At 38.3% G+C, this 26,018-nt stretch overlaps 1 protein-coding gene and 1 long non-coding RNA gene across 2 annotated transcripts; both read left to right on the top strand.

Annotated features, from left to right (window-relative positions):
• The first annotated feature begins 470 nt into the window (after positions 1-470).
• Positions 471-11,064, top strand: LOC112803607 (uncharacterized). Its single transcript, XM_025847090.2, has 8 exons — positions 471-768; positions 857-909; positions 1,440-1,505; positions 8,049-8,496; positions 8,989-9,230; positions 9,325-9,538; positions 9,804-9,896; positions 10,767-11,064. The coding sequence occupies exons 1-6, from the start codon at positions 471-473 to the stop codon at positions 9,490-9,492; spliced, it is 1,275 nt and encodes a 424-aa protein (XP_025702875.1). The 3' UTR covers positions 9,493-9,538; positions 9,804-9,896; positions 10,767-11,064.
• Positions 6,585-7,165, top strand: LOC140184708 (uncharacterized). The gene is made up of 3 exons (XR_011882160.1): positions 6,585-6,725; positions 6,810-6,915; positions 7,000-7,165. It is a non-coding gene; the product is annotated as an uncharacterized lncRNA (long non-coding RNA).
• Positions 11,065-26,018: the final 14,954 nt, after the last annotated feature.

Genomic DNA, 26,018 nt, shown 5'->3' with positions numbered 1-26,018 from the left:
TTCCCGCGTTTGGTGTAACAGCCGCAATATGGCTCCAAAACCGCCGCAAAATGTCGGTTATGTTGTAGTGATGTTATATATCAAGTTGATTTTTTTGTATAATTTTTAGAAAAAGACATCTACTTGATTAGAAGATTTTTTAATCCAAAATTGTTTCTTATACTTTATATATATATATATATATATATATATATATATGTATATATATATTTGAAATTAATGTAATATGTTTGTTCAAAACCTACCACTACAAAAAAAGAAGTTAAAAATGGCATTGATATTACGGCGGTTTTAAAGAACCGCCGTAATATCCAGACATTAGGCCATTTTTTGTTGCTTCCATAATTAGCTTTATATTTTGTGGCGATTATAGTGATTATGGTGGTTATGAACCGCTGTTATCACACATACATAAAATCAAAACTTACAATCCCTTCCTTCACTTACTGCCGCTCTTTGATACACAATACATGATCGATGAAGGCTCGCTCTCTGATTTCCCTTACTCGTCTCGTCCTCCGCTAGCTACCGCTGGTTTCGACCTCCACTGCCGCTTCCTCTTTAATGGAATCGACAGTTCCAAGCCACACACACCTCAGATCTCAGATCTCGAAGTCTTCTTTAGGATCTCAAATCTCATAACACCACAGCCAACTTCTCCTTCACGCTGCCGAGCTCATTGTCACCATCGACTGCTCCTTCTCACCGCTGCTACTCAGATCCTCTCTTTCCATAGCATTGCCATCGCCTCTACCTCCTCTATTGCATGTATTAGTGTTTTTAAATTAGGGATTAATTTGTTCAATAATTAAGCACTTGAGGTTGAAATTTCATTAAATACTTAATTCTTTTTCAGGTTGTTTGGCCTTGACTGTTGGATGCGACAATGATGCACATGAAATTTCTAACGTCTTTTGCTGCATGTTCACGATCTTTGCTGCAGTGTTGAATTTTGAGCCATTGTTTTATTCTCTGGGTAAATTTCCTTCTATTTTTTCCGTTGTAACTCTATAACTGAATCAGTCGGCTGTTAGGAATTAATTAAAGTAGTTACAGTTAGCTAGTTAATTTGTTAGGTGCTTGGTTGGTGATATAAGGAGTTAAGAGTGAGTTGTTGCAAGTTTACTAGATGATGGTGTTGGTGAGTTGCCATAGCTTTTCCTCACTTACATATGAAATTTTGGCATCCATTTTTACTTAAATGATATTTCAGTTCTAATTTTTCTATACTATATTAAATTAAATTTTGTATAGTTAGTAGTTACTCTGAGATACAAGGGTGTATATTTATCATATTCTGAAGTGACTATAGTATCTATCTTTGGGTTCTGTGTGTTTTCATAAACTATACATGAAATTAATTTCATTCTTTATGATATTTTTGGGTTCTGTGTGTTTTCTTCTTCTGGCTTCTATCTTCAACTACTTCACAAACGCAGGTACTCTTAATTTTAGTTTCTCAGGAAAGTAGAAACCAGCTTCTCAATTTCCATGGCTCCACCCAGGTACTCTTCTCTCGACTCTTCTTTATCTTCTTTCTTAATTATTCATTTCATACGCGCTTTCTTAACTCTGTTAAAATTCATGCTTTAAGGAAGGGTTTCTCTGAGTCTCTTAGTCAAGTCAACTCTTAACTGTGCATATTTCTTTTAGCTTTTTATGGAATTCATAGTTTTTCTGGTGCAAGATGACAGCATATTTAGTCAAAGCAAACTCCAGTTCAAAGTCATTTAAACTTTTAAAGAATTCCTAACTGAAAATTGACGTTGGTTGAAAAATTTTCAATATTTTGTATTGGGTTTATCATCAGTGCCATGTAGACAAATCGTCAGGAAATGATTTCGAGAAATTATTGTTTAAACCTGAGGATTTTTGTGGCTACTGTGGTCTGAAGAAGTAACAACTGCACTGATTTGATAAACATGATGCTGCCTTCATTCCCTGTATACCCAAAATCCTCATTCATATCCTCTTGCAAGCAAAATCCTTGTTAAGAGTAATCATCTCATCTCTCTCTCTCTCTCTCTCTCTCTCTCTCTCTCTCTCTCTCTCTCTCTCTCGCTCGCTCTCTCGCTCTCTCTCTGCTATGTTATGCTATTTGTTTTTGCTGTTCATGTGCCATGCATGCCCTTCTCTCTCTTGTTGATTGAGTCTTTTTCAGCTTTCACACACTTCAGAACAAGCAAATCTTTTTATCCTTTTTCTGATGGACTTGTATGCATGATGTTAGGAATTGAATTGATGATAATTACATGCAAGCTTCTAATCTCTTCTTTAAGCTTGTTAGAGTGATCTGTATGCAAGATTGTAGGATCTTTGTCTTTCCCATTTGTACCCTTCCTTTTAATAAATCATTTTATTTTACATGCTTTCAACTTCTAGACAGATGAGCTTCTAGTAACATAGTGAAACGTTATGTTATCAAGTTCTAAGCTTCTGTTTAGGTTTAATCTACATAATTCTAAGAGATTCTTTTGTAGTCTGTTTAGTGTTTGTTACCTTCCAATATGTGCTAATAAATATAGAATCTGTTGCTTTTTGTTTTGGTCAGTCTAAAATTTTTACCGATTGAGCTCCTTCAATTGAAACTCAAAATTCTCCTTGTTTAATGCATACTTCTTGACTTGGCATTTGAGCTCCTTCTCTTTTGCGTCAAGCTCCTTAATCCAGCCTTTAATTTGGTTCTTTTCTGAATTGAGTTTCTCAAAATTCTCCTTGTTTAATGCATACTCCTCAACTAGGCTTTTAAGCTCCTTCTCTCTTGTTTCGAGCTCTTTTGCTTTGCCTTCAACTTGCAAGATGTTATTATATTAGATGGAAAATTTAATACAAGAGGTTATATGTGATGCGGACACAATATAAACTCGCCAAAACTGAGTGTGACATATAAGTGATTGCATTAAAATCCATGATCATATGTTAGGACAAGCCTCTTCATGAGTTTCTATATCCATCAGAGGGAAAAAAAACTGAATTATGTGATCAATAATCTGTGCTTAGTTTACTTAATTAATCGATGGCTTGCTATGTTATGTACATTATATAATAACAAACTAGTAAGTTGGTTAATGGGTTTGCTTTGAGTATTTATGCTGGGATGGTTGTCAGAATAAATAAATCTTTGTTGGAAAATTTATTGATCAGGTAAGTGTTGTAAATCTAATTTCCATAACAAGATATCTTTGTTTATTCTGTTTTTTATTTTGTAGGATATGAAATCTGATAGGTTCAGGGATTTGCAGAATAGGTAAGAACTCTGTCAAATATAATTAGCTATCAAATATAAATCTGTTAGAACTGGAGAGGAAGAACTCCCTCCACACTTGGTAGTTTGGTAGTTCTAACCGTGTATTCCAATTATCTTTATAGTTTTGATTTGGCAATTTACCCAACTACCCTTCTAAAAATGGTTACCCATGATATGAATGCTCTATAACCGCTGATAGTTCCCAACTCCCTTTTGCTAAGCCTTTATCCATTGCCACTTCTTTTATGACTATATACAGATGATTTAAATATAAACTGCTATAAGATGATGCTAACAAATTGCCAAAATTTTGAATGGCATGTAACAGTTATTCATATGGCAAAGGGAAACAGTTAGCATAAATCATACCCTTTAAATCCAAGTCTCTTCTTGTTATGTGGGGTGCTTTATTGTTACCTATTTGGCTATTACCCATTGAAATGTCATGAATTATGATATACAACTCTGATTAAAACCTACTTCTTAATAACTTGATTTAAATTTGATTAGTATAATAAATCAACTTTGAAATGGTATACCTAGATAGTGGTGTAAGTTACCTTTCTTTGACCATAGTCAATACTTTATATTTATATTTTTTGGGCATAACACTCAGTTGCTAAAACCAAAAAGATATCAAGGCATAGTTCCATTATTAAGCTTTTTTGGTGCAAAGTTCAAAACAAATATTTAGGATTCTCCTTTTTTTCCTCAATTGTTAATATGAGAGAGAGATTTTTAATGAATAAATTTTTTAATATTCCTATTTGTAGTCCCTCTTAGTCATGTTAATCGATAAGTCATGGATTGGAAAACCACGAAACACACACGAGTATAAAGATGGTCTAAACAAGTTTTTGGATTTTGCTTTTGAGCATTGATCTTTCGGGGGTCGTCAGATTAAATGCCCTTGTCCGGTGTGTGGTTTTGGCAAGTGGCAAACAAGAGAGAAAGTTTTTGAACATTTAATAGTCAAGCCATTTCCAGAAAATTACAAAGTTTGGTATTGGCATGGTGAAGAAGCAGTTGGAGTTGGGTCACAAGATCATTAAACTAGTCATATTGTACAAGATCATTCGACATCTCAACATCCAATGGTAACAATGATCAATGACGCATTTGGAGTTGCTGGACTTGACTTGAATGAAGATGAAGATGGAGATGAAGACAACATAGAAGATGGAGATGGAGATGAAGACAACATAGAAGATGTAGAAAATGAAGAGCACAATGGAGAAAATGTAGAATTTTACATGTTATTGGAAGATGGTAATGAGCAGTTGTATGAAGGGTGCACAAAGAATTCAAAACTGTCTTTCTTGATTAGTATGTATCACATAAAGTGCTTATACAGAATAAGTGATAATGCCATGACCAAAATCCTCAAGTTAATAAAAGATGCTTTTGGAAATGCAAAGATTTCAAATACATTCTATGAGGCCAAGAAAACCATAAACAAAGTAGGGCTTAATTATACCAAGATACTTGCTTGTCCTAATGACTGCATGTTATATTGGGGGGAGGATGAAGATTTTCAAGAATGCAAAAGATGAAAGACATCTAAATGGAGCGATTCTAAAAAGAAGAAACTGGCAAAGATCTTGCGATACTTTCCACTAAAACCGAGACTTCAATGATTATTCATGTATTCTAAGACTGCACAATCAATGCGATGGCATGCTTCAGCAGAAAAGAAAGATTCGAAAATGAGGCATCCGCTGGATTCTGAAGCTTGGAAGATATTCGATTTACTTCATGATAAGTTTGCCGAAGATCCTCGAAATGACGTCTTCATCTTGCAGCTGATGGTTTCAACCTTTTTGGAGCTATGCGTATAAACTATAGCGTTTGGCCAGTGGTGCTTATTCCGTACAATCGACCTCCATGGAAGTGCAAGAAGCCAACATCACTTATCTTGTCAATGATTATTCCCGGAGAGAAAATACTGGGGAACAACATAGACATATACTTACAACCTCTTATCAAAGAGTTAAAAGAGTTGTGGCATGATAGTGTTCAAACATTAGATAGGTTCAAGAATGAAATGTTTACATTGCGAGCAGCATTAATGTGGACAATTAGTGATTTTTCAAGACTTGGTAACTTATCTAGGTGGAACTTACACAATAAATATGCTTGCACCACATGTAACTTCAACACTGATTCATAAAGATTAAAGCATGGTGGAAAATGGTGGTTTTTGGGGTATCACTGTTTCTTAGAAAGGGGTCATAAGTTTAGGCTAAGTCATGCAAAATTTAATGGAAAAGTTGAGTTAAGGGATCCCCCAGCAATACTAACAAGGTCAGAAAAATTAGAACAACTTGAAGGCATCAATGTTTCATTTGGGAAGGAACTACAAGCAAGTAAAGGTAAGAGGACTCGGCAAAAAGTTGTTGAAGAAGATGATGAATTGGGGATGTGGAGGAAGAAAAGCATATTTTTTTATCTTCCTTATTGGGAGTCTAACTTATTGCGGCACAATCTAGATGTTATGCACATTAAAAAGAATGTTTGCGACAATGTGTTATCAAGTTTGCTCAATGAGACTGGAAGGTTAAAGGATAATCTCAAAGCTCGTAAGGATCCTAAAGAAATGGGCATGAGGAAAGGTTTATGGCCAGATGAAAATGGGAGATATCATCCATCTTTGTTCACAATGTCAAATTCCATGAAAGATATATTCTTGAGTACTATAAAGAATATTAGAGTACCAGATGGTCTCTCGAGTAATATTTCTCAGTGTGTTGACCTGAAGCAAAGAAAGCTCTCTGGATTGAAGAGCCATGATTGCTACATCCTTATGCAGTAACTATTACCCATTACCATATGTAATATGCTACCAGATAAAGTTACTGCAGTGCTAATAGAGTTTTCTTCATTCTTTCAACAGTTGTGCTCTAAAAGCTTAAGTCTTACAGAACTTGAGAAGCTCCAACCTCTAATAATCATTACCCTTTTTCATTTAGAAATGTTGTTCCCTCCTTCTTTCTTTACAATCATGGTTCATTTAACTTGTCATCTAGTTGATGAAGCAAAACTTGGAGGACCAGTACACTATAGATGGATGTATCCCATTGAGAGGTAAATATCTCTTTTCAGTCATTGTTCATTTAACCTGTCACTTGGTTATATCTTGCTTACTAAAGCCAATTATACAAACTAGGTATTTAGGACATTTGAAGTCACTATGTACGAAACAAAGCTAAATCAGAAGGTTCTATAGCTGAGGGATACATGGATGAAGAAGCTCTTACATTTTGCTCTCGATACTTAGAAGGGATTGAGACAAGAATTAATAGGCCACCACGTGCTGATTATCGTCCGGATGATAATTACAGTACACATGTGAATTCTCTTTTTCCACAAATGGGTTACTCTAAGGGAGCTTTCACAGTATTTGAGTTGTCACCTATGGAAAAAAACAAGCACATCATTATGTGGTTCTAAATTGTCCATATGTCAAACCGTTCATTGAGTAAGTGCTTAAAAATTTTCGTACATATTTTTTATTTGCTTGAAAATAGTTGTTTAGTTAGAGTTAAACTTCCATATCTAACAGTGACTTCAAAGATTTTGTATGAAGACGATCTAAGGGTAGAAAGCCTTCAAATGTAGAGATAGAAAAAAGTGTCAATAAAGATTTTGTTACTTGGTTTCCTGCACAGGTAAATAGAAAAGTGATAATTTTTTGCTAATATTGAGCTAGTATTTGTGGATATCATAACTAATATATTGTTCTATCATAATAGCTTATGAACCCAGACATTATGAATACTGTGCATGAAGATTTGAGATACTTAGCAAGGGGTCCATCACGATATGCCAAGAGGTTTTCTACATTAAGTATTAATGGGTTCTCCTTTCGAACTACCAATCGAGACAATGGGTTAAAGACCCAAAATAGTGGAGTTTTCTTAATGTCTTCAACTCCTTGTGTTGCTAGCACTAGTGATGCTAATGTTAGAAATGCTTATTTGTCATATTATGTCAAATTAGGAGATATTATATAACTAAACTACAACGGCCGATTTTGGGTTACTTTATTCAAGTGTAAATGGGCTGACACCACTAGAGAATGGGGCTGTAGAAAGGATAGTTGGGGTTTTACTTCTGTTAATTTTTTACGAGTAATACACAGTAGTGACCGAGAGGAGGATGATCCATATATTGAAGCCTCACATGCTTGAATGGTGTATTTTGTCAATGATGAAGTGAATAAAGATTGGAGTGTTGTCGTGCATTTGAAGCCAAGAGACTCATATGATATAGGGGGAAATGAAGATGATGAAGCATGCGAGAATGAGCCATGGTTAGAGCAAAACTTGAATTCTTTATTTGAAAATGGTGATAATCTATCAGATGAGGTAGATGATGAACTACTAGATGATGACATTGGAGAAGACAAACACATATCAGAATAGTTAGTAAGTTAAATTAATTTATGGTATGAAATTTATATTTAAGTTTTCATTTAGTTATAATTCACATTTTATATCATTCACATTTAGTTATAACTCATAGTAGCGCCTGCTGATATATACTAGTTAATTGCCTAGTTAATTATATCAGTTTATGTATTAATGCAAGTGGCATTAATTAAATTGTCATTAATAAAATTGTCATTATATCAATTTATGTATTAATGCAAGTGGCATTTATAATTCAGTTTCTTTATAACCAGGTCATTATATCAGTTTATATATTAATGCAAGTGGCATTTATAATTGTCACTATAAACAGGTCTTCAAATTGTCATTAATTCTATATTTATTAATTATTGATTTGATCTATTATGCAGATATACCAAAGTAAAAGAGGTACAAAAATCTACTTTGCAGCAGCAGCTGCAAATTCTTCACAAGACAAGTTAATAGCAGCTACAAATTCATCCCGAGACAAGTCGGCAGCTTCAAATACATCACAAGTCAAGTCCGTAGCAGCTACAAATTCCTCCCGAGACACATTAGCAGCAGCTGCAAATTTCTCTCGACACAAGTTGACAACAGGTGCAAATTTCTCCCGAGACAAGTTGACAGCAGCTGCAAATTCCTCTCGAGACAAGTCGGCAGCTTCAAATTCCTCCCGGGACAAGTTGGTAGCAGTTGCAAGTTCCTCCCGAGACAAGTCAGCAACTTCAAATTCTTCTGAGCCATCATCAGTTGCTCCAACTATTTCTAATCATCCTTCCGAACCTAAACATAAACGTGGACGTGAATCAAATCATTATTGGACTGTTGATGCCATAGGTATGTAATATTCTTCGAACATAATTATTTTAGTTAACATATGGAAAGTATATTATTTTACTAAAATAAAATAATATAGTATAAGCCATTTCAAACCATTTGACTACTGAATCCGTATTGCAATGTACTACTACGTTGCCTGCGTTTAATTTTCGGGGAACCAGTGATCTTATTATAATAATATAAGTATAAACTATATACATGTAACTCATTTCAACAAAGCCACAGATTAATTGAAGAGCTTGAAGTTAGAAAAGTCAGTAGTTGAATGAAGAGAATTGTCAACATTGATGATATTATATTATTATCCTTAATTTTAATAAGCTCCAATAATAATTGCAATTATGTTGAAGCTAAGTTCAAATGTATAGGAAACCAAATGAAAAAAAAGTTAGTATTTGATTAGAAACAACAAAAGGAAAAGGTATGATTTATTTGACATTATACTTATTTATTTTTACTTATTTATTTATACTTATTTATCTATTTTAGAAGAATATGAAGATAGTACACGCCTTCATTTATTAGTGAGGAATGTGCATAATTTGCCAGAAGGTTTGCGCATAGTTGTCAATTTTGATAAACAGCATGCAGTAATAGGAGAAGCAGCCGGACTCCTTGCAGGAGTTTGTGGGCAATTGGCCACTAATTGTGTAGCATTTCCAATCAGTTTTGATAAGTTGTCAGACATTCCAAAGAGCTTTTTTGAAAATCAATGGAAAATTTTGTCCCTAGTAAGAAGATTACTTAAACTCTAAAGCTTATTTCTTTGTCATTATTTAGTTATATTTGCTGGTTAATATATATATTCTTTGTTCTATATTAAAGGCTCGATTTTGCTTCAAACTGAGTGATAGCTTGGCCAAACAATTTCTGCTCCAATCGCTTGGCGAAAAATGGAGGGAATATAGGATAAAGCTTTGGAATGAGTTTTATGATCCGAGGTTGAGTAAAACTGAGATCATAAATAATACACTAGAAGATATTGCTCCCTGATCAATGGGCTTTATTCGTAGAATATCGTTTGAAGCCTAAAACTCAGGTAAGTACTTACTCTCCTAGTTAAATGCTGTCCCACTAAAAAGCCTTATATAGTTTGCTGTTGTAAATAGGATATTGAATTCATATGGAATGTTGTGAAAAGCCTTTATATAGAGTTGGTAATAAAAAGCCTTTATTCATTGTTTGCTTCCTGCTCGTCTTTTATTTTATATAGAGTTGGTAATGAACCAGTGATATGTTGAATGCATGTTATATGTTGAACACATATTTGACTCTATTTAATTGTGTCTAAATTTATCTTGCAGAATCTTTGTAAGAGAAATAAAGAAATTCGGCAAAAACAAATAATTTCTCATACTTCAGGTGCTAAATCAATTGCAAGAAGAAGGGCTGAATTGGTAATCATTTCTATGGTTTTGTTTGAATTGGCTGAGAACTGCTATTCTCCAATGCATGATATTGATGTCTTGTATATTATTTTATTATTAAACTAATTCAGATGTTTGACAAGATCCTTTTGTCAGCATAACTAATAATATTTTAAGAAAAAGATAAATATGGTCCACTTCTCCAATTAGAAGCCTTTCAAGTGTAATAAGCAGAAGTGTCTTTAAGCATTGCAATTTCAAAATCATTCTCATAGTGATCCATTTGCCCCATCCCACTTTCAACAAATATATCTAATACATTCTTTAATAAAGCCCGATCAATTTGCTTTTTTCACATTTTTTATCAATCTTTAAACAGATAAGGGTTAGTTATCTAAACTTGTAAGCACTGAAAATCTAGCATAACAAGGAAGAAAACCTACAAGAGAAATAATTGCATCTCTAACTTTCCCATTTAGCTCCTTGTAAACCTGTAAATATCTGTAAAATGTCAATTTCTCAGCTTATGTTTAGTTTGCTGCTACTATTATATTTTATATAGCATAGTCATTTATGTTAGCACCCAATGCATCTCAGTTAATATATTGTTGCTGTTAGTTACTTAATTTTATGCATATCTTTTCTTGAATGATATATTTCTTGATTGAGTCTTTCTACTCTTCTTGAATTTTAGACGGAAGAGACGGAAAAAGAAGTTAGTAGGGTTCAAATGTAGGACATCACTCACAAAAAAATAGATGGAAGTTATGTTAATGAAAAGATTAAAGAAATAGCGGTAAAACTAAAGTGCAATAAATAACTTGTTTGTATTTCTTTTTCTTTCTTTTTTTATAAGATAATGCTATGTATGACTATTTCTCTTTCTTTTTATATGTGTAGGAGAAGATTGAAGCATATAGTAGTCAACAAGCGGTGGAATCAACCGTTAATTCCCCTCTTGATGCTCTTGGAGTAGTTCTTGGGAAAGAGCACCCTGGTGGTGTTCATGGTTTAGGCATGGGAGTTGTTCTAACAGTTGCTTTCAAGAACAACACTACAAAGATTAATTAGATGAATTTAGGATCTTCAAATGATGCTGGCATATCATCTACTTGTGGTCCAAATGTGCAAGAAGAGTTGGATACCGTTACAACACAATTGCAAGTGCTAGTCTCCTATATTGCTTCTAAGGAAGGAGGTAAAATTCTAATGAAATTGGCTGGATGTTCCCTACTCAACAAATTTCACAAGTACAAATACAATTTATGTTCTTAATACCTTATTCCATGTGTAATATTTGGACTTTTAGGAAGGAGATGCTTATGTTTGTCAGATTTTCAACACTGTAAAAGAATAATAGTCTAACATATAGAATTATTATACAAAGGAGCATGAGATTTTGCAGATCTTTTAGGCTTTTTTTATTTTAATTGTGTTTTGGTCTGTCGTGTTAAATTTTTGTTAAATCTATTTTGTTATGATTGAGGGTATTGAGGGGACATAGAAAATTATATACTGGTGTTGTAAGTTGTAAGTTGCAACCATATCCCTGCATTGGAAAATTGATAGAGAAAATTGGCTCAACATTTTGGTGGATATTATTGCCAGGCCACAAGAGTGTCAGAATTTTTGTTCATTAAATAATTTCAGATTAATTTTAAAATTTGACTTTGGAAGCTAGCTTTAACTTTGTTCATTAAATAATTTCAGATTAATAGTTTTATATTCAGTTTTCTATCCTTTTTTATTGTGCTCATAATTATATTTTTGTTGTAGGAATTGGATCAAGAGAGTGAGATTCCATCACCAAGAGAATTAGGAAGTAGGTCTTCTGGAGCGAGCAACAAAAAAGCATGATCTTGTAATAAAGATTTTATGTATTAAGTATTATATATATATATATATATATATATATATATATATATATATATATATATATATATGTTAAGACGTATTATTAAAAAATGTTATCTTTGATATTTTGTTTTTGGATTATGATTTTTTATTTTCGAAGACCATGTATGAATTAAAAATCTTGTTATGATGTTTGATTTAAGGTTATGCTTTTTTGGTTATTATGAGATTTTAAAATTTGAGTTCTAAAAATGTCATTTTAAATAGGTAGTTTCAATCTCATTTTAAAAAATATAAAATTGCCGTCATACTTAGATAAAAACGACGGCCAAAAATTGCCATTTCAAACAAAAATGGTGCCATTATATTCTGGTAAAAATGGCGGTTAGAAAATGCTATTTTTAACGAAAAGTATGCCATTAAACCCTGGTAAAAACGGCAGTTAGAAATGCCATTTTAAACAAAAAGGATGCCATTAAACCCAGGTAAAAACGGCGATTAGAAATGGTATTTTAAACGAGAAGGGTGCCATTAAATCCTGGTAAAAACAAACAATAACAAAACCGTTGTTTTATTTGGTTAAAATGGTGATTAAAACCGTCATTTTAACTGTCAGAAAATCGCCGTAATAATTAGAATGATGCCCAAAATTCCAGCATTTTTTAAGGTGCCATTTTTAATAATAATGGCAGTTATAACTACCGTAATTTTCATAAAAAACTGCCATTTTAACCTTTTTTTATAGTATACATAACAAATAATTTTTCAATTACAACTTTTTGATATCTGATTTCAATTAAATTTAGTATAGATGAATTTTATTATATATTATTCTCATTCCATGGTTATGAACTTATGATTTATAAACATACATTCTATAAAAAGCTATGAGTTGTATAATAACTTTATTTAAATTGATATCGATGTCATTTGATCCTATATATGTGTTACGGATTTGGCCCATGGATCCCGGACCCATGACCGAACCCGAATCCGGGTCATCGGACCAACCCGTCTCGTCCTTCTAAAAGGCCCAGGAACCGGCTCTCTAGAGCTCCTAACTAACTTTTGAATTCAAACGTCTCCCTTATCTTAGCCAGATAAGATAAGATAGGATAACCACCATCACCTATAAATAAAGGACCCGGATCCCTCCAGGTATTCATTCATCCCTCATATCTTACACCTCTCAGATCTATTCTGACTTGAGCGTCGGAGTGTCTTTGCAGGTACCTCCCCTCCGCTCCATCTGGAAAATCCAACATTCGATTCGACCCGCGGGTTCCCGATCCTCCTCCTAGATCGTATCAGAAGCATTCTGTACATTGGCGCCGTCTGTGGGGACTTGCGACAGTCGAAACAGATGGAGGGTATCTTGGACGAAAATCCATCAAGCCAAGACAACTCCAGACCACGTCATCCGACCCCCGAGCAACAGGAGGTCATGAACCAAGCCCGGATAGCCAGCACCATCCACCGCACAAACGGGCACATGATCGCAGATCCACAACACCCCGAGAAAACAAGGGACAAAGCGACGCAGATCATTCAGGATCTCTGCCTCCGAGTCCAGGAACTTGAAGGTAAACTGACCCACAAAGGAAAATACGCCAACGAACACGGAAGCCAGGCAACGTCCAGGCCGCGATCCTACCGAGGAAGGTCGCCAACCCGGCAACACGATAGAAGAGATGATCGTAGCACCTCACGCAACCACCGTCATGAGAAATCGCCAGAGCGGCGACACAGCAAAAAACACCACCGCAGTGCATCCCACGATCTGAGCCGTCAGCACGACTCGGACGAAGACCCGAGACGATGACACACCAAGCGTACAAGAAACGACCACATCATAATGGGAGCCACGCCCTTCACAGAAAGAATCTTAAAAGCGAAACTCCCCAGAGGCTTCGACAAACCCACCGACATGAAGTACGATGGAACTAAAGACCCTCAAGAACACCTAACGGCTTTCGAGGCCAGAATGAACTTGGAAGGAGCATCCGACGCGGTCCGATGCAGAGCCTTCCCAGTAACCCTTGCCGGATCAGCGATCAAATGGTTCAACGCCCTCCCAAACGGATCCATAACCAACTTCCACGACATCACAAGAAAATTCATGGCCCAATTCACAACCCGAATCACCAAGGCCAAACACCCCATCAGCTTGCTAGGGGTCACACAGAAACAAGAAGAATCTACAAGAAAATACCTCGACCGCTTCAACGATGAATGCCTGATGGTCGACGGACTCACGGACTCCGTTGCCAGCCTCTGCCTAACTAACGGGCTCATGAATGAAGACTTTCGCAAACACCTCACCACTAAACCAGTATGGACCATGCACGAAATCCAGAACGTCGCCAAAGACTACATCAACGACGAGGAAGTCAGCCAGGTCGTCGCTGCCAACAAACGGCAGCACGTCGCTACCCAACACGGCAACCCGACTCCCCGTCATAACCCACCACCCAAAGAGAACCAACGAGACCACCTTAGACCAACCCACCGACCACCAAGAATAGGAAAATTCTCCAATTACACCCCCCTAACAGCACCAATTACTGAGATATACCACCAAATAGTAGATCGAGGTGTCATCCCCAAAGCTCGACCACTCAAGGAAAGGACAGGAGGAAACAAAGCCCTCTACTGCGACTACCACCGAGGATACGGCCACAAAACACAAGATTGTTTCGACCTTAAAGACGCTCTCGAGCAGGCCATACGAGACGGCAAACTCCCAGAGTTCGTCAAATTCATCAGAGAACCAAGGCGCGCCGACAGAGACAAGTCACCAGAAAGAGAAGGACGCAACCCGAGAACTCAAAAGCCGCCCCCCAGGGAAAACCCCGAAGAGGATCCGACCATCATAGTGAACGTCATCACGGGCAAGGACGTATCAAATAAGTCAAAGCTAACAATGAAAAAAGACCTCAAAATAATGGCCGTCAGGCACCACGACCCAGTCACTATAGCCGACAGCACGATAACTTTCTTGCCGGAGGACTGCCAACACGGCACCTCGGCTGAAGACGCCCCCTTCGTCATATCAGCCCGAATCGGAACAGGGCTAGTAAGAAGAATACTGGTGGACACTGGCGCCGACTCCAACATCCTCTTCCGAGGAGCTTTCGACAATCTCGGGCTCCGCAACGACAACCTCCAAACACACCGCCACGGCGTCACGGGCCTCGGAGACAACTTCCTCAAACCAGACGGCTCGGTTACCCTTCCCATCACCATAGGAACAAGCAATCAGAGAAAGACGATCTTATCCGAATTCGTAGTCCTAAAAGACTCCACAGCCTATAACGTCATTCTCGGGAGAAAAACGATCAACGACTTCTCTGCAGTCATCTTCACCAAATACCTCCTCATGAAGTTCAGGGCCGATGACGGCACCATCGGAACCATTCACGGAGACCGGGAAGTCGCAGCCGAATGCGACAACAATAGCTTAGCCCTAAGGAAAAAATCCTGGGACGCAGCCAGAATATTCCTTGCCGACCTAGACGCACGACTAGACGGCCAACCTAGACCGGAACCAGAAGGAGACATGGAAAAGCTACAGAAGGATGCCTTCGCCCTACCGAACATCGACGGGCTAGTGGATGCAGCATCCGGCCACCGATACCTCAGCTTCATGGACACATATTCCAGCTACAACCAGATCCCGATGCACCGACTAGACGAAGAGAAAACAGCATTCATCACCCCGGACGGAACCTACTGCTATAGAGTAATGCCCTTCGGCTTAAAAAACGTCGGAGCCACCTACCAGCGACTTGTTAACAAGATATTTCGCAACCTATCCGGAAACAAAATAGAAGTCTACATAGACGATGTGCTCGCCAAGACGGAATCCGGTGAGCAACTAACCGACGACCTCAAGGTAATAATGAACACCCTGCGAAAACACCAAATGCGACTCAACCCAACAAAATGTGCCTTCGGAATGGAAGCAGGAAAATTCCTCGGCTTCATGATCACGCAACGCGGAGTTGAGGCAAACCCAGAAAAATGTCGTGCCGTCCTTGAGATGACAAGTCCCAAAAACCTCAAAGAAATCCAAAAACTCACCGGCCGACTAACCGCGCTATCCCGGTTCCTCGGGGCATCGGCCCAAAAGGCAATCCCTTTTTTCAAACTTATGAAAAAAGGAACCCCCTTCAAATGGGAGATAGAATGCGAAGAAGCTTTCCAACACTTCAAAAGGGTTCTAGCGGAACCTCCAATCCTCGCAAAACCCCAAACAGGGGAAACACTATACCTGTACCTCTCCATAACGGAAGAAGCAATCGCAGCAGCACTCGTCCGGGAAAACGAGAAAAAGGAACAGAAACCCATATACTTCATAAGCAAGGTCCTACAGGACACAGAAGCTCGCTATTCACGCTTAGAAAAGCTAGCTTTCGCACTCCTCTCGGCATCCCGACGGCTACGACAATACTTCCAAGCCCACCCCATAACGGTCCGAACCGACCAAGCGGTCAAACAAGTATTACAAAAACCCGACCTAGCAGGAAGAATGCTAGCATGGTCCATCGAGTTATCCCAATTCCAGATCAGGTTCGAACCCCGAAACGCCATCAAAGCGCAGGCCTTGACCGACTTCATCGCTGAAATGACTCCAATCAAACTCACCCCCGAACCATGGAAACTGCACGTCGACGGCTCATCAAACTCCACTCACGGAGGCGCCGGAATTATACTCGAAAACCAAAACGGGATCATAATTGAACAATCAATAAGATACGACTTTCCAGTATCAAATAACCAAGCAGAATACGAGGCCCTCTTAGCAGGCCTAAACCTAGCCCGGGAAGTCGACGCCAAGGTACTCGAAGTAAATACCGATTCCCAGGTAGTGTGCTCCCAAATCAACGGGAGCTACCAAACCCGGGACCCCCTTCTCCAACAATACCTCAATAAAGTGAGTGAATTAAAAGGAGGATTCGAAAACGTCACCATACAACACGTCCCCAGGGAACGAAACGCCAGGGCAGACCTGCTCTCCAAACTAGCCAGTACAAAGTCGGGACACGGCAACAGATCACTAATCCAGGAGGTCGTTAAGTCGCCTTCCGTATCAACAATAATCAACGCACATCTAACATCCTCAAACCGGGAGTCCTGGACATACCCTATCTTACAATACCTCCTCGACGGAACCCTACCACCAGACCCAAAAGAGGAAATGCGAATAAAAAGAGAAGCCGCCAACTACACCATCATAGGAGGACAACTATACAAACGCGGATTCTCGCAGCCCCTACTCAAATGTGTCGAACCCGGGGACACGGAATACATACTCCGCGAGATCCACGAAGGCTGCTGCGGTCACCACATCGGAGGAAAAACGCTAGCCCAAAAAATCATCAGGGCTGGCTATTTCTGGCCCACGATCATTCGAGATTCCATACAATTAACAAAAAGCTGCGACAAATGCCAAAGGCATGCCAATATCCACCAAGCCGCCCCACACCAACTCAGCATTATATCGGCGGAACGGCCATTCGGCAGTTGGGGAATCGACCTCGTCGGGCCCTTCCCCACAGCACCCGGCCAACTCAGATATCTCGTCATCGCCATAGACGACTACACCAAATGGATTGAAGCCGAGCCCTTGGCCTCCATAACGGCGACCCAATGTCGAAAATTCGTCTGGCGACAGATCATTACCCGATTCGGAATCCCCGAAGTCATTATCTCAGACAACGGAACCCAGTTCACCGACAAAAAATTCAGAGAACTCCTAGAAGGATTGCACATATCCCATCGCTTCAGCTCGGTAGAACATCCCCAAACAAACGGACAGGTGGAATCCGCCAACAAAATAATCGTTAAAGGACTAAAGAAACGACTCGACGAAGCCAAAGGACTATGGGCAGATGAGTTGGGATCAGTCCTATGGTCGTACCGAACAACACCCCAAACGAGCACAGGAGAAACGCCCTTCCGATTAACATACGGCGTAGAAGCAGTCATCCCAGTGGAAATCGGGGACCCCAGCCCCAGGAAAACGGTTGGAGGTAACGACGAAGAAGCAGAACGAGACCTCGTGGACGAAGAAAGAAGCATAGCTCACGTCAAAGATTTAGCACTCAAACAAAGAATCAGCCTAAGATACAATCACGGCGTTATCCGACGAGAATTTGCGGACAACGACCTCGTCCTACGACAAAATGATATCGGTCCCCCGACCCCAGGAGAAGGAAAGCTCGCCCCCAACTGGGAAGGACCATACAGAATCAAAGCCGTAATTGGAAAAGGAGCATATAAACTCGAACGACTCGACGGCAGCGAAATACCAAGAACTTGGAACGCAGCCAACTTACGAAGATACTACACTTAAATAAATCACCCTTTGTTTTTCTTTTATTTTTCTCATTTTGTCTTTTAGAACCTCGGGTACTCTTTCCCTCACGAAGGGTTTTAACGAGGCCCAACCATTCAAATAAAATTTTTTCAAGTTATTTCCACTTCATCCCCATTACAAGTCATTACCGTTTCTCAAACACGGAACGAAGACACGGCCATCGCTGGAGGACTGATCACCCCCCAGGCCGAACACACGGATATCCAAAAACCGACCAAACGAACGGTTACGATAAAACAAATGCTCAAAAATGCAAAAAGACCCGAACGGCCAAATAAACGCCACAAACGGATCATACAAAGACCCAAAAACGGCCGAAAATACCATTCAAAACAAAGTTCGGCCCTTGAGCCACTAGAAAAATTCAAACAAAGTTCAAAACTAAATTACAGAAAAAACTACTCAATATCAACAATCCGACCATCACGGACGGTCTTAAACGCTCCCATCACGGACACGTCCACGCCAGGGGCCAACACCAGAACCTGCGCCTTCATCGTCTCCTCGGTAGCAGCGACGGCATCCCTAGCATCAGCCAACAGAGCCGTCTTCTCCTTCTTCAGAGCTTCGACCTCAGCCTTCAGAGTTTCCGACTCGGCGAGAAGCACGGCAGCTTGAGAACTCGCATCCGAGGAACGCGTCCGCTCCTCCGCCAATTGAGAAAGAAGCAAAGTCTCAACGCCGGCAAGTCGGAGAATCTCCACCCCGGCATCCTCTGAAGACTTCACTGCTTTCTCCTTTGCAGTATTGGCGGCCTCAAGCTCCTCCTTCAACTTGGTCACATCAGCCTGGGCCTACCGAAGCTTCTTTTCCAACAAACCCACTTGGGCCATCACGGGCTCAACCTTCCGAACAACCACGGCAGAGCGAAGAAGGGCACGATAGACCGACTTAGCCTGGAACGAGACGTCACAGCCATCAAAAAACGACTCCGTTCCGGGCATTAAGTGCTGATCAATAAAACCCGTAGCGTCGAAGCGTCGGTCCATCACACTAGGAACCAAGCCCTCCTCCTCAAAGGTCTCACTACCCGGCTCCTCAGTCCTACTCCTCTTCCGAGAAGCCTCGGCAGCCGTCATTACAACAACCTCAGGCGAGCCGGGAGGAACTTCAACGCCAGTAGGCGCCCCCGAAGGAACCACCCCCTGAGAAATAACCTGAGAATCCACGGCCGGAGTCGAAACAGGAGTAGAAGGAGACGACGACCCTTCCTCCCGAACCAACGCTGCCTTCAACCTTGCCAAAGTAGTCAGCCCGCCAGCCATCTCAACTAAAAGAAAAACAAGAGAGGAGTTAAAAAAAAAAAGAAGAAAAAAAAGAGAAAAAGAAAAAGAAAAAGAAAAAAAGGGGGGAACACACCAATATATGTCCGACAAGCCTCGGGATCCCCCATAACGTCTCGAGGATTCAACGGACGTTCGCCAAACAAATGCCACAAAACGCTGGCAATATCCTTATCCTCCCGAGACAAATCATCATAGGAGATCTTAGTCAGCACCGACGGCCCGGCACCAAAATTCCAGTACGTCGGAAACCGGCGCTCGCCCTCCAAGGTAAGCCAAAACGGGTGGTGCCCCCGAACGAGACGCACCTTAAAATACTCCCATTTAAACCCATGAAATGAATCCTCAAACAACCCAAAAATCCGGCGATGAGGCTGAGCACGGAAAGACATATATCCTTTCTTGTGCTTCCCCTCCTTAGTCGGAAGAGTGCACAAGAAAAGAAAAAGAAAAACAGGAACCGAAGCCGGAAGATCGAGATACTGGCACACCAACTCAAAACACCGAACGGCTGCCCAGCTGTTCGGGTGAAGCTGAGACGGTGCCACGGAGCACCGACTAAGTAAACCCTGAACAAACGGCGAGAATGGGAACCGCACACCAAGCCGAGTAAACATGGATTCATAAACCCACATCCAGTCCTGCACGGTGGGTGAACGGAGGTTCAAATAGCAAACACGCTCGTCGGCATCAGGGAGCACGAGCTCGTATCGCCCCTCCTCTTCACCACCACCACAAATTGCCCCCTGATCGCGTAGCCGTTGGAGATCACCCTCCGTCATCCGCGACGGAACACCCCATACATCACTGGTCACCCAACCATAGCAATTGGGAACGCCCCTGGAAGGGGCTACTGGGGCACCCACACTCTCATTTCTCCGACGCTGCATACCTAAAACAGGGAGGAGCACCACCATCAGCCTACCAACTCCACACAGTAACAAAGATAAAAACCTAAACACCACTACCAAACCCAAACGCCGTGACCCACCACTACAATCAAAGGTAAAAAAACGGCGGTGCTCAGCCCCTTCCCCAAACTCAACAAAAACACCAAACACAGCAAACAAAACAAAAAAGGAAGCAGGCAGAACAAACGCATGGCAAAAACAGAACAGGCATGTACAAACAAGTATGAAAGAAAAAAGCAAAAAATACCAACCTGGTAAATTAGAAGGAAGCTTGAAAGAAAACAGGAAAATAAGAAGAAGCAGAGCGGCACCAGAAAGCAAAAACCACCAACGAGTTTTTTCAGAAAATGAAGAGTTCCTTTTGAAAAGAAAAACGGACGAGGGAAATAAAAACCGAAGCAAAACGGTTTCAAAAAGAAAAGCAAAAAGACACAACTAACCCTGGGCGCAATGAAAACTCACGGGGGCAAAAAAGAGAAAACCCCCCGCAATAAATGCCCCCTCGGAAAAGCAAACTAATCAATTACGCCTCAAAGGACGCAACGGGCGCAGCAGGCACGGAAAGGTCACGTCAAGACCAAAATACGGTCAGAACGAATCTTTTACCAAATGAAATCAAGAAACCGACCTCGTCACCGAACGAACACTCGACCGGCACCGGAGACACAATGAGAAACGTCTCAAACTCCTAGCGACAAACCGACCTTGCTCGCTCTCCCGCTATGGGGGCAACTGTTACGGATCCGGCCCATGGATCCCGGACCCATGACCGAACCCGAATCTGGGTCATCGGACCAACCCGTCTCGTCCTTCTAAAGGCCCAGGAACCGGCTCTCTAGAGCTCCTAACTAACTTTTGAATTCAAACGTCTCCCTTATCTTAGCCAGATAAGATAAGATAGGATAACCACCATCACCTATAAATAAAGGACCCGGATCCCTCCAGGTATTCATTCATCCCTCATATCTTACACCTCTCAGATCTATTCTGACTTGAGCGTCGGAGTGTCTTTGCAGGTACCTCCCCTCCGCTCCATCTGGAAAATCCAACATTCGATTCGACCCGCGGGTTCCCAATCCTCCTCCTAGATCGTATCAGAAGCATTCTGTACAATATGTATATATATAAAGACGTGTATTACAACTCATCATATATAAAATCCAACATGTATGAGTTCAGGTGCATCCTAGCTAATTTAGAATTATTGCAGGTTGTCAAGATTCCAATTCCTTACAAAGAAACAGGAAAAATAGCAGTTAAAGGCATAAACTATTCAACAAAACTACATGATACCCCTTGTCATCAACAACTTAAACTTTATGAAAGACTGATCCGTCTGGTGAATAATATCGTTAACCCCTTTTCCTTATAATAACTAATGGGTTGCTGCATGTACAAGGCGGAATTCAAACCCCCAACACTTGCTTAACGGGACGAGTGAACTGACCACTCGACCAACCCAAGTTGGTTTGTCCCCATTGCATTTTTATTATATAACTAAAATATATATTTCATATAAATGTATATAATATATATTGAATTTAACTTTTAAAAGTCAGAATTTTATTAATTTATTGTATAAAATTTATATATGCTACTCACATGTAGGGTCGATTTGATTAATTCGGATTAGTTCAAGGTCAAGTTCATATTTTTAAAATAGGTTCCTTCAAATATTAGAAACGAGTTTAAAAATTTAAAATAAGTCCGGTACTAGTATTAGAATTACGACTAGATCCACAAAATTTGACCTAAGTCAACTTAATTCATATATACTCTTAAATTTCACGTTATAATTTTTTTTTTTAAATGGATTGAATAGGTCTCAATTCTAAATATTATAATATCAACACATAATACTTAAGAATTTTCATTCACTACCTTGTATTTGTTATGTTTTAAACTCGAATACAATATATTAATATTAATAAGCAATAATATAATCTGTCACTCTTTTTTCTTTTATCATACACACTCACACATACACTAGAGGTTCTATCACTACCCAATCTGGAATTCGAATCTGGAATGTGGTTTCTATGAGGCCAACATATTCGCCATTGGTGCAATCTGCCACAATTTGTCGCTTTAACTAAAGCCTAATGCAATAGCAAGTTTTATGCATGTAGGGACCCAAATGGGCAATTGTGTGGATAGTTCTACCCCGTTGATCGGCCTACAAAGGAAAACCAATTTATTATATGGTGTTGGATCAGTGTTGTTATTGTAGGTCTTTTAATAAAAAGCCTTGACAACATCAAGACTATATGACTTTCTTATCTGGGTTTTAAATGAATCCAAGACCCACCAAAATCTTAGTACAGTTAGTTACACACTCACCTCAATTCACAGTTCACACACCTCAATTAACAAGATTTTAATTATCAATGATGAATTTATTATCCAATTAGTCACATGAAAAATCAAACACCACATGGCTTCTGGCTATAAAGTCGAAGAATGTCGCGAGATAGCTATAGAGAAACAAACAAAATATTTGTTGTCTATCTAAATACCAATACTGAGAAGAAACATTATTCTTTTTATCTATACTATCTCTATTTAATTTCCATTTTAGGACAGCAATTACGAAACGAAATTAAAAAAACATGGGACTCATGGTCTTGGAGCAACCATGACCATTAATCACCACTTTAGTAATGCATGGTGCACATTAAAAGAAAGCAACAAAACATGTGTATCTTCCAAGATTATAGAAAAAAATTTCTGTTGAGGATGAGGATGAAGAGGATAGGATATACTGTGGTAACGTCACCACAAATACGTTGCAACTGCCCCAGAAATAAATCTGATCCATTGGCTCAAATAATTTGAGTGGCCATTGTCCAATTAGATTCATGTTTTTTATCTGATGTAGGCCTCTTATTGATCTTAGATATGAGGCAGAGGATATAAAACCAGGATGCTATAATTCAACACATATTTGATTCTTTTTTGCTTTTCCCCAAAATGTGAATTTGTGGCCTTGCGTTAATCTTTCGCCAATAATACAGCAACAAGATCTTGTCTACAACATATGTGTTTCTTCATTATGCATGCAACAAGAAGAAGCATCCAGTGGACACAATTTAGCGTCTAGTTAAAAACACTTTGCAGTTTTAATTTATTTACTTTTTGGGTTCCCAATTCTACAGTGACTAATTTTTCACTGACTTATTATAAATGACTTACAGCGAGTGAAATAACTGACCTGAAATTTTAAAGTTTTTTCATATTCAAAGTGAAGTCTGAACTCTCAATTCTTAGTTGAGAGAGAATAAATTCCTTTAGCTAGCTTACCCACACCATTTGAATTTAATTAACTTATTTATTATGTGCTTTCTATATTTTGATTTATTATTTTTGAAAATGATGTGCCTTTTTTTAGTGTCCTTTCTTAGAGTCTTGTTGTGAGGAGTGTGGCCCAAATCACCAAATTTGGAGCAAACTTGTCAAGCATGTTGATGGTTACTTATATTGATGACATGTCAAGGTCTAGTGTCAATAGGGTGGTACCTAGAAAAACCAGAACCATTAGTTTTATTTTCATGCCATGCAATAATATCACATTACATTACAGAATCGGTTAAGATATATGAATAACATAGTTTTAATTAGACATCAGACATCAAAGTTATAGAAAAATATGCGAGGCTTATTATTATTCGTGTTTGATGTCACACCAAACAATATGTTTGCACAATTATTTATATATTTACATTACACTGTTTATCTCAGTTTTTTAATATATGCCACCAAAAATGAAAGTTCAAGCTAAGAAACTGTTTACATTTTCCCTTTACATATACTTTCTTTTTCACTTAATATCCACAAAGTGAGTTCAAAAAATATTTTTTATATCAAAAAATAATAATGTTATATGACCAACAAATATTATTCTTTTAGGCCAGTACTTAATTTTTAATAATTTATATTTATATTTATATTTATAGAAATTTGAACCATCAACATTTATATTTATCAGATTTATATATATATACAATTTATACTTATATTTATCAAAAAAATTTTATACTAATTAATAAAAATTATTTGTTGAAAATAATCTAGTATTTATACTGATCAAATACTAATTAAAATTGGTAAAAATAATTGGCTCTCAAGAATTTCTGATAAAAAAAATGTGTATATGCAATTAATTAAAGAGTTGAGTTTTTTTTTTTTTAGTTTGTCGCTGGTCAATGGGTTGCTGCATGCACAAGGCGGGATTCAAACTTCCGACACTTGCTTAAGGAGACTGGTGAGTTAACCACTAGACCAACCCAACTTAGTTTAAAGAGTTGAGTTTATTGTGCTTTAAAATTAAACTAGTGGTGTTCAAGCCCACAACGAGTGGCAGCATTAGTCGTTTTTAAAATCCTCTTGCTCCTGATAATGTCAAAATGTAAAATAGTGAGTTTTTTTTTTTTTAGGTGAAATACAACACTGCCATAATAAAAGGGGGACCAATAAAACTTACGAAACATTGTAGTGTAATCAATTAAGCAATGAGAGAAAAAAATTGACTAGACTCAGTGATCTTATAATGGAAGTGTCATGGTCAAATACTCACCCCCACTACTATTAGACTTGAGAGTAATTGAGACCAACCTCCTTCTATTATACGTACAACAATGCAATATTTTGTGTGACACTATGTATGTTTTTTTTTTTTTTTATGGTCAGAACTATGTATGGCTTAAATGCAATGAACATTTGATACTTTAATATTGGTTTGTCACTTTTGGACTTTGGTTCATGTTGAACACGTATCTATTCGTGTGTTAGTGACCACATTATAGCGACGGTTGTGACCATTTCTTTTATTTGCTCTCAGACAAGTAGAAATGGGCACTGGGGTTTAATGGGCCATGTTATCTATTGATCATTGACTAACATCAAAATCTATCAACACACGGAAACAAAAATACTTAAGCCGGATTTATCAAAATGCAAAGTATTTTTATTTTCTCTAATTGTCTTTGGTTCAAGTATTGTGAATGAAAAACCTAATTTCTCTTTTTAGGACTTTTTGGATCAATTTAGATTAGTTGGATTTCATATAATAAGGCTTGTAAACGGATGGTCTTTACTCATTTAGAAAAAAGAAAAAAGTAACATTAAAAAATTACTTTTTTTTTCAGTTAATATCAATTAATTTTTAAAATATTTTATTAATCTCAAATTTTAAATTATGAACCTTAAATAATAAATCTTTCAGAACATAAGAATTTTTAGAATTAAAAAAATTGAGTAACTAAAAATTAGTTTTCGGTATTTAAAGAAAATGAAAAAGAAAAGAAAAAAAAGTAATTATACAGCTAAATATGCGTGTATAGGTTCAAAAAGCTGTTTGCACTAGAAAAGGCTACTCCACAATTATTCTTTGCTCCTTTGGTGGGACTCCGTGATATATTACCTTCCACATGATTATAATTGTGCTAATTTAAATCGAGATAGGCTTCATGGCCCGAAAAGTAACAATGCCAAATCACTTAACCAAATATAATATGGCAATCACAATTCAGATGAATGCTTAAAATTAGAAACTTTTTAGTTTTTCCAACATTACATACTATAACTCTTACACTTTCTACCATTAGATAGACTTAACTATGTATATATACATTAGCTTTAGATGTGAAAACTATAGAACTCTTAATAAAAAGGATAAAAATCTCTAGAAATTACCATATAAGAAAAATTCAAAAGATTACATATT

The sequence above is a fragment of the Arachis hypogaea genome, chromosome 5 (genome assembly GCF_003086295.3).
Source record: "Arachis hypogaea cultivar Tifrunner chromosome 5, arahy.Tifrunner.gnm2.J5K5, whole genome shotgun sequence".
In the NCBI taxonomy this organism is placed as follows: Eukaryota; Viridiplantae; Streptophyta; class Magnoliopsida; order Fabales; family Fabaceae; genus Arachis; species Arachis hypogaea.
This window is presented reverse-complemented; position numbering and strand designations above follow the sequence as displayed.

Coding starts and splice junctions, on each gene's coding strand:
- LOC112803607 (XM_025847090.2), top strand. CDS start 471: ATGATCGATGAAGGCTCGCTCTCTGATTTCCCTTACTCGTCTCGTCCT. Junction 769..856: donor CTCTACCTCCTCTATTGCAT/GTATTAGTGTTT, acceptor ATTCTTTTTCAG/GTTGTTTGGCCTTGACTGTT. Junction 8,497..8,988: donor TTGGACTGTTGATGCCATAG/GTATGTAATATT, acceptor TATCTATTTTAG/AAGAATATGAAGATAGTACA.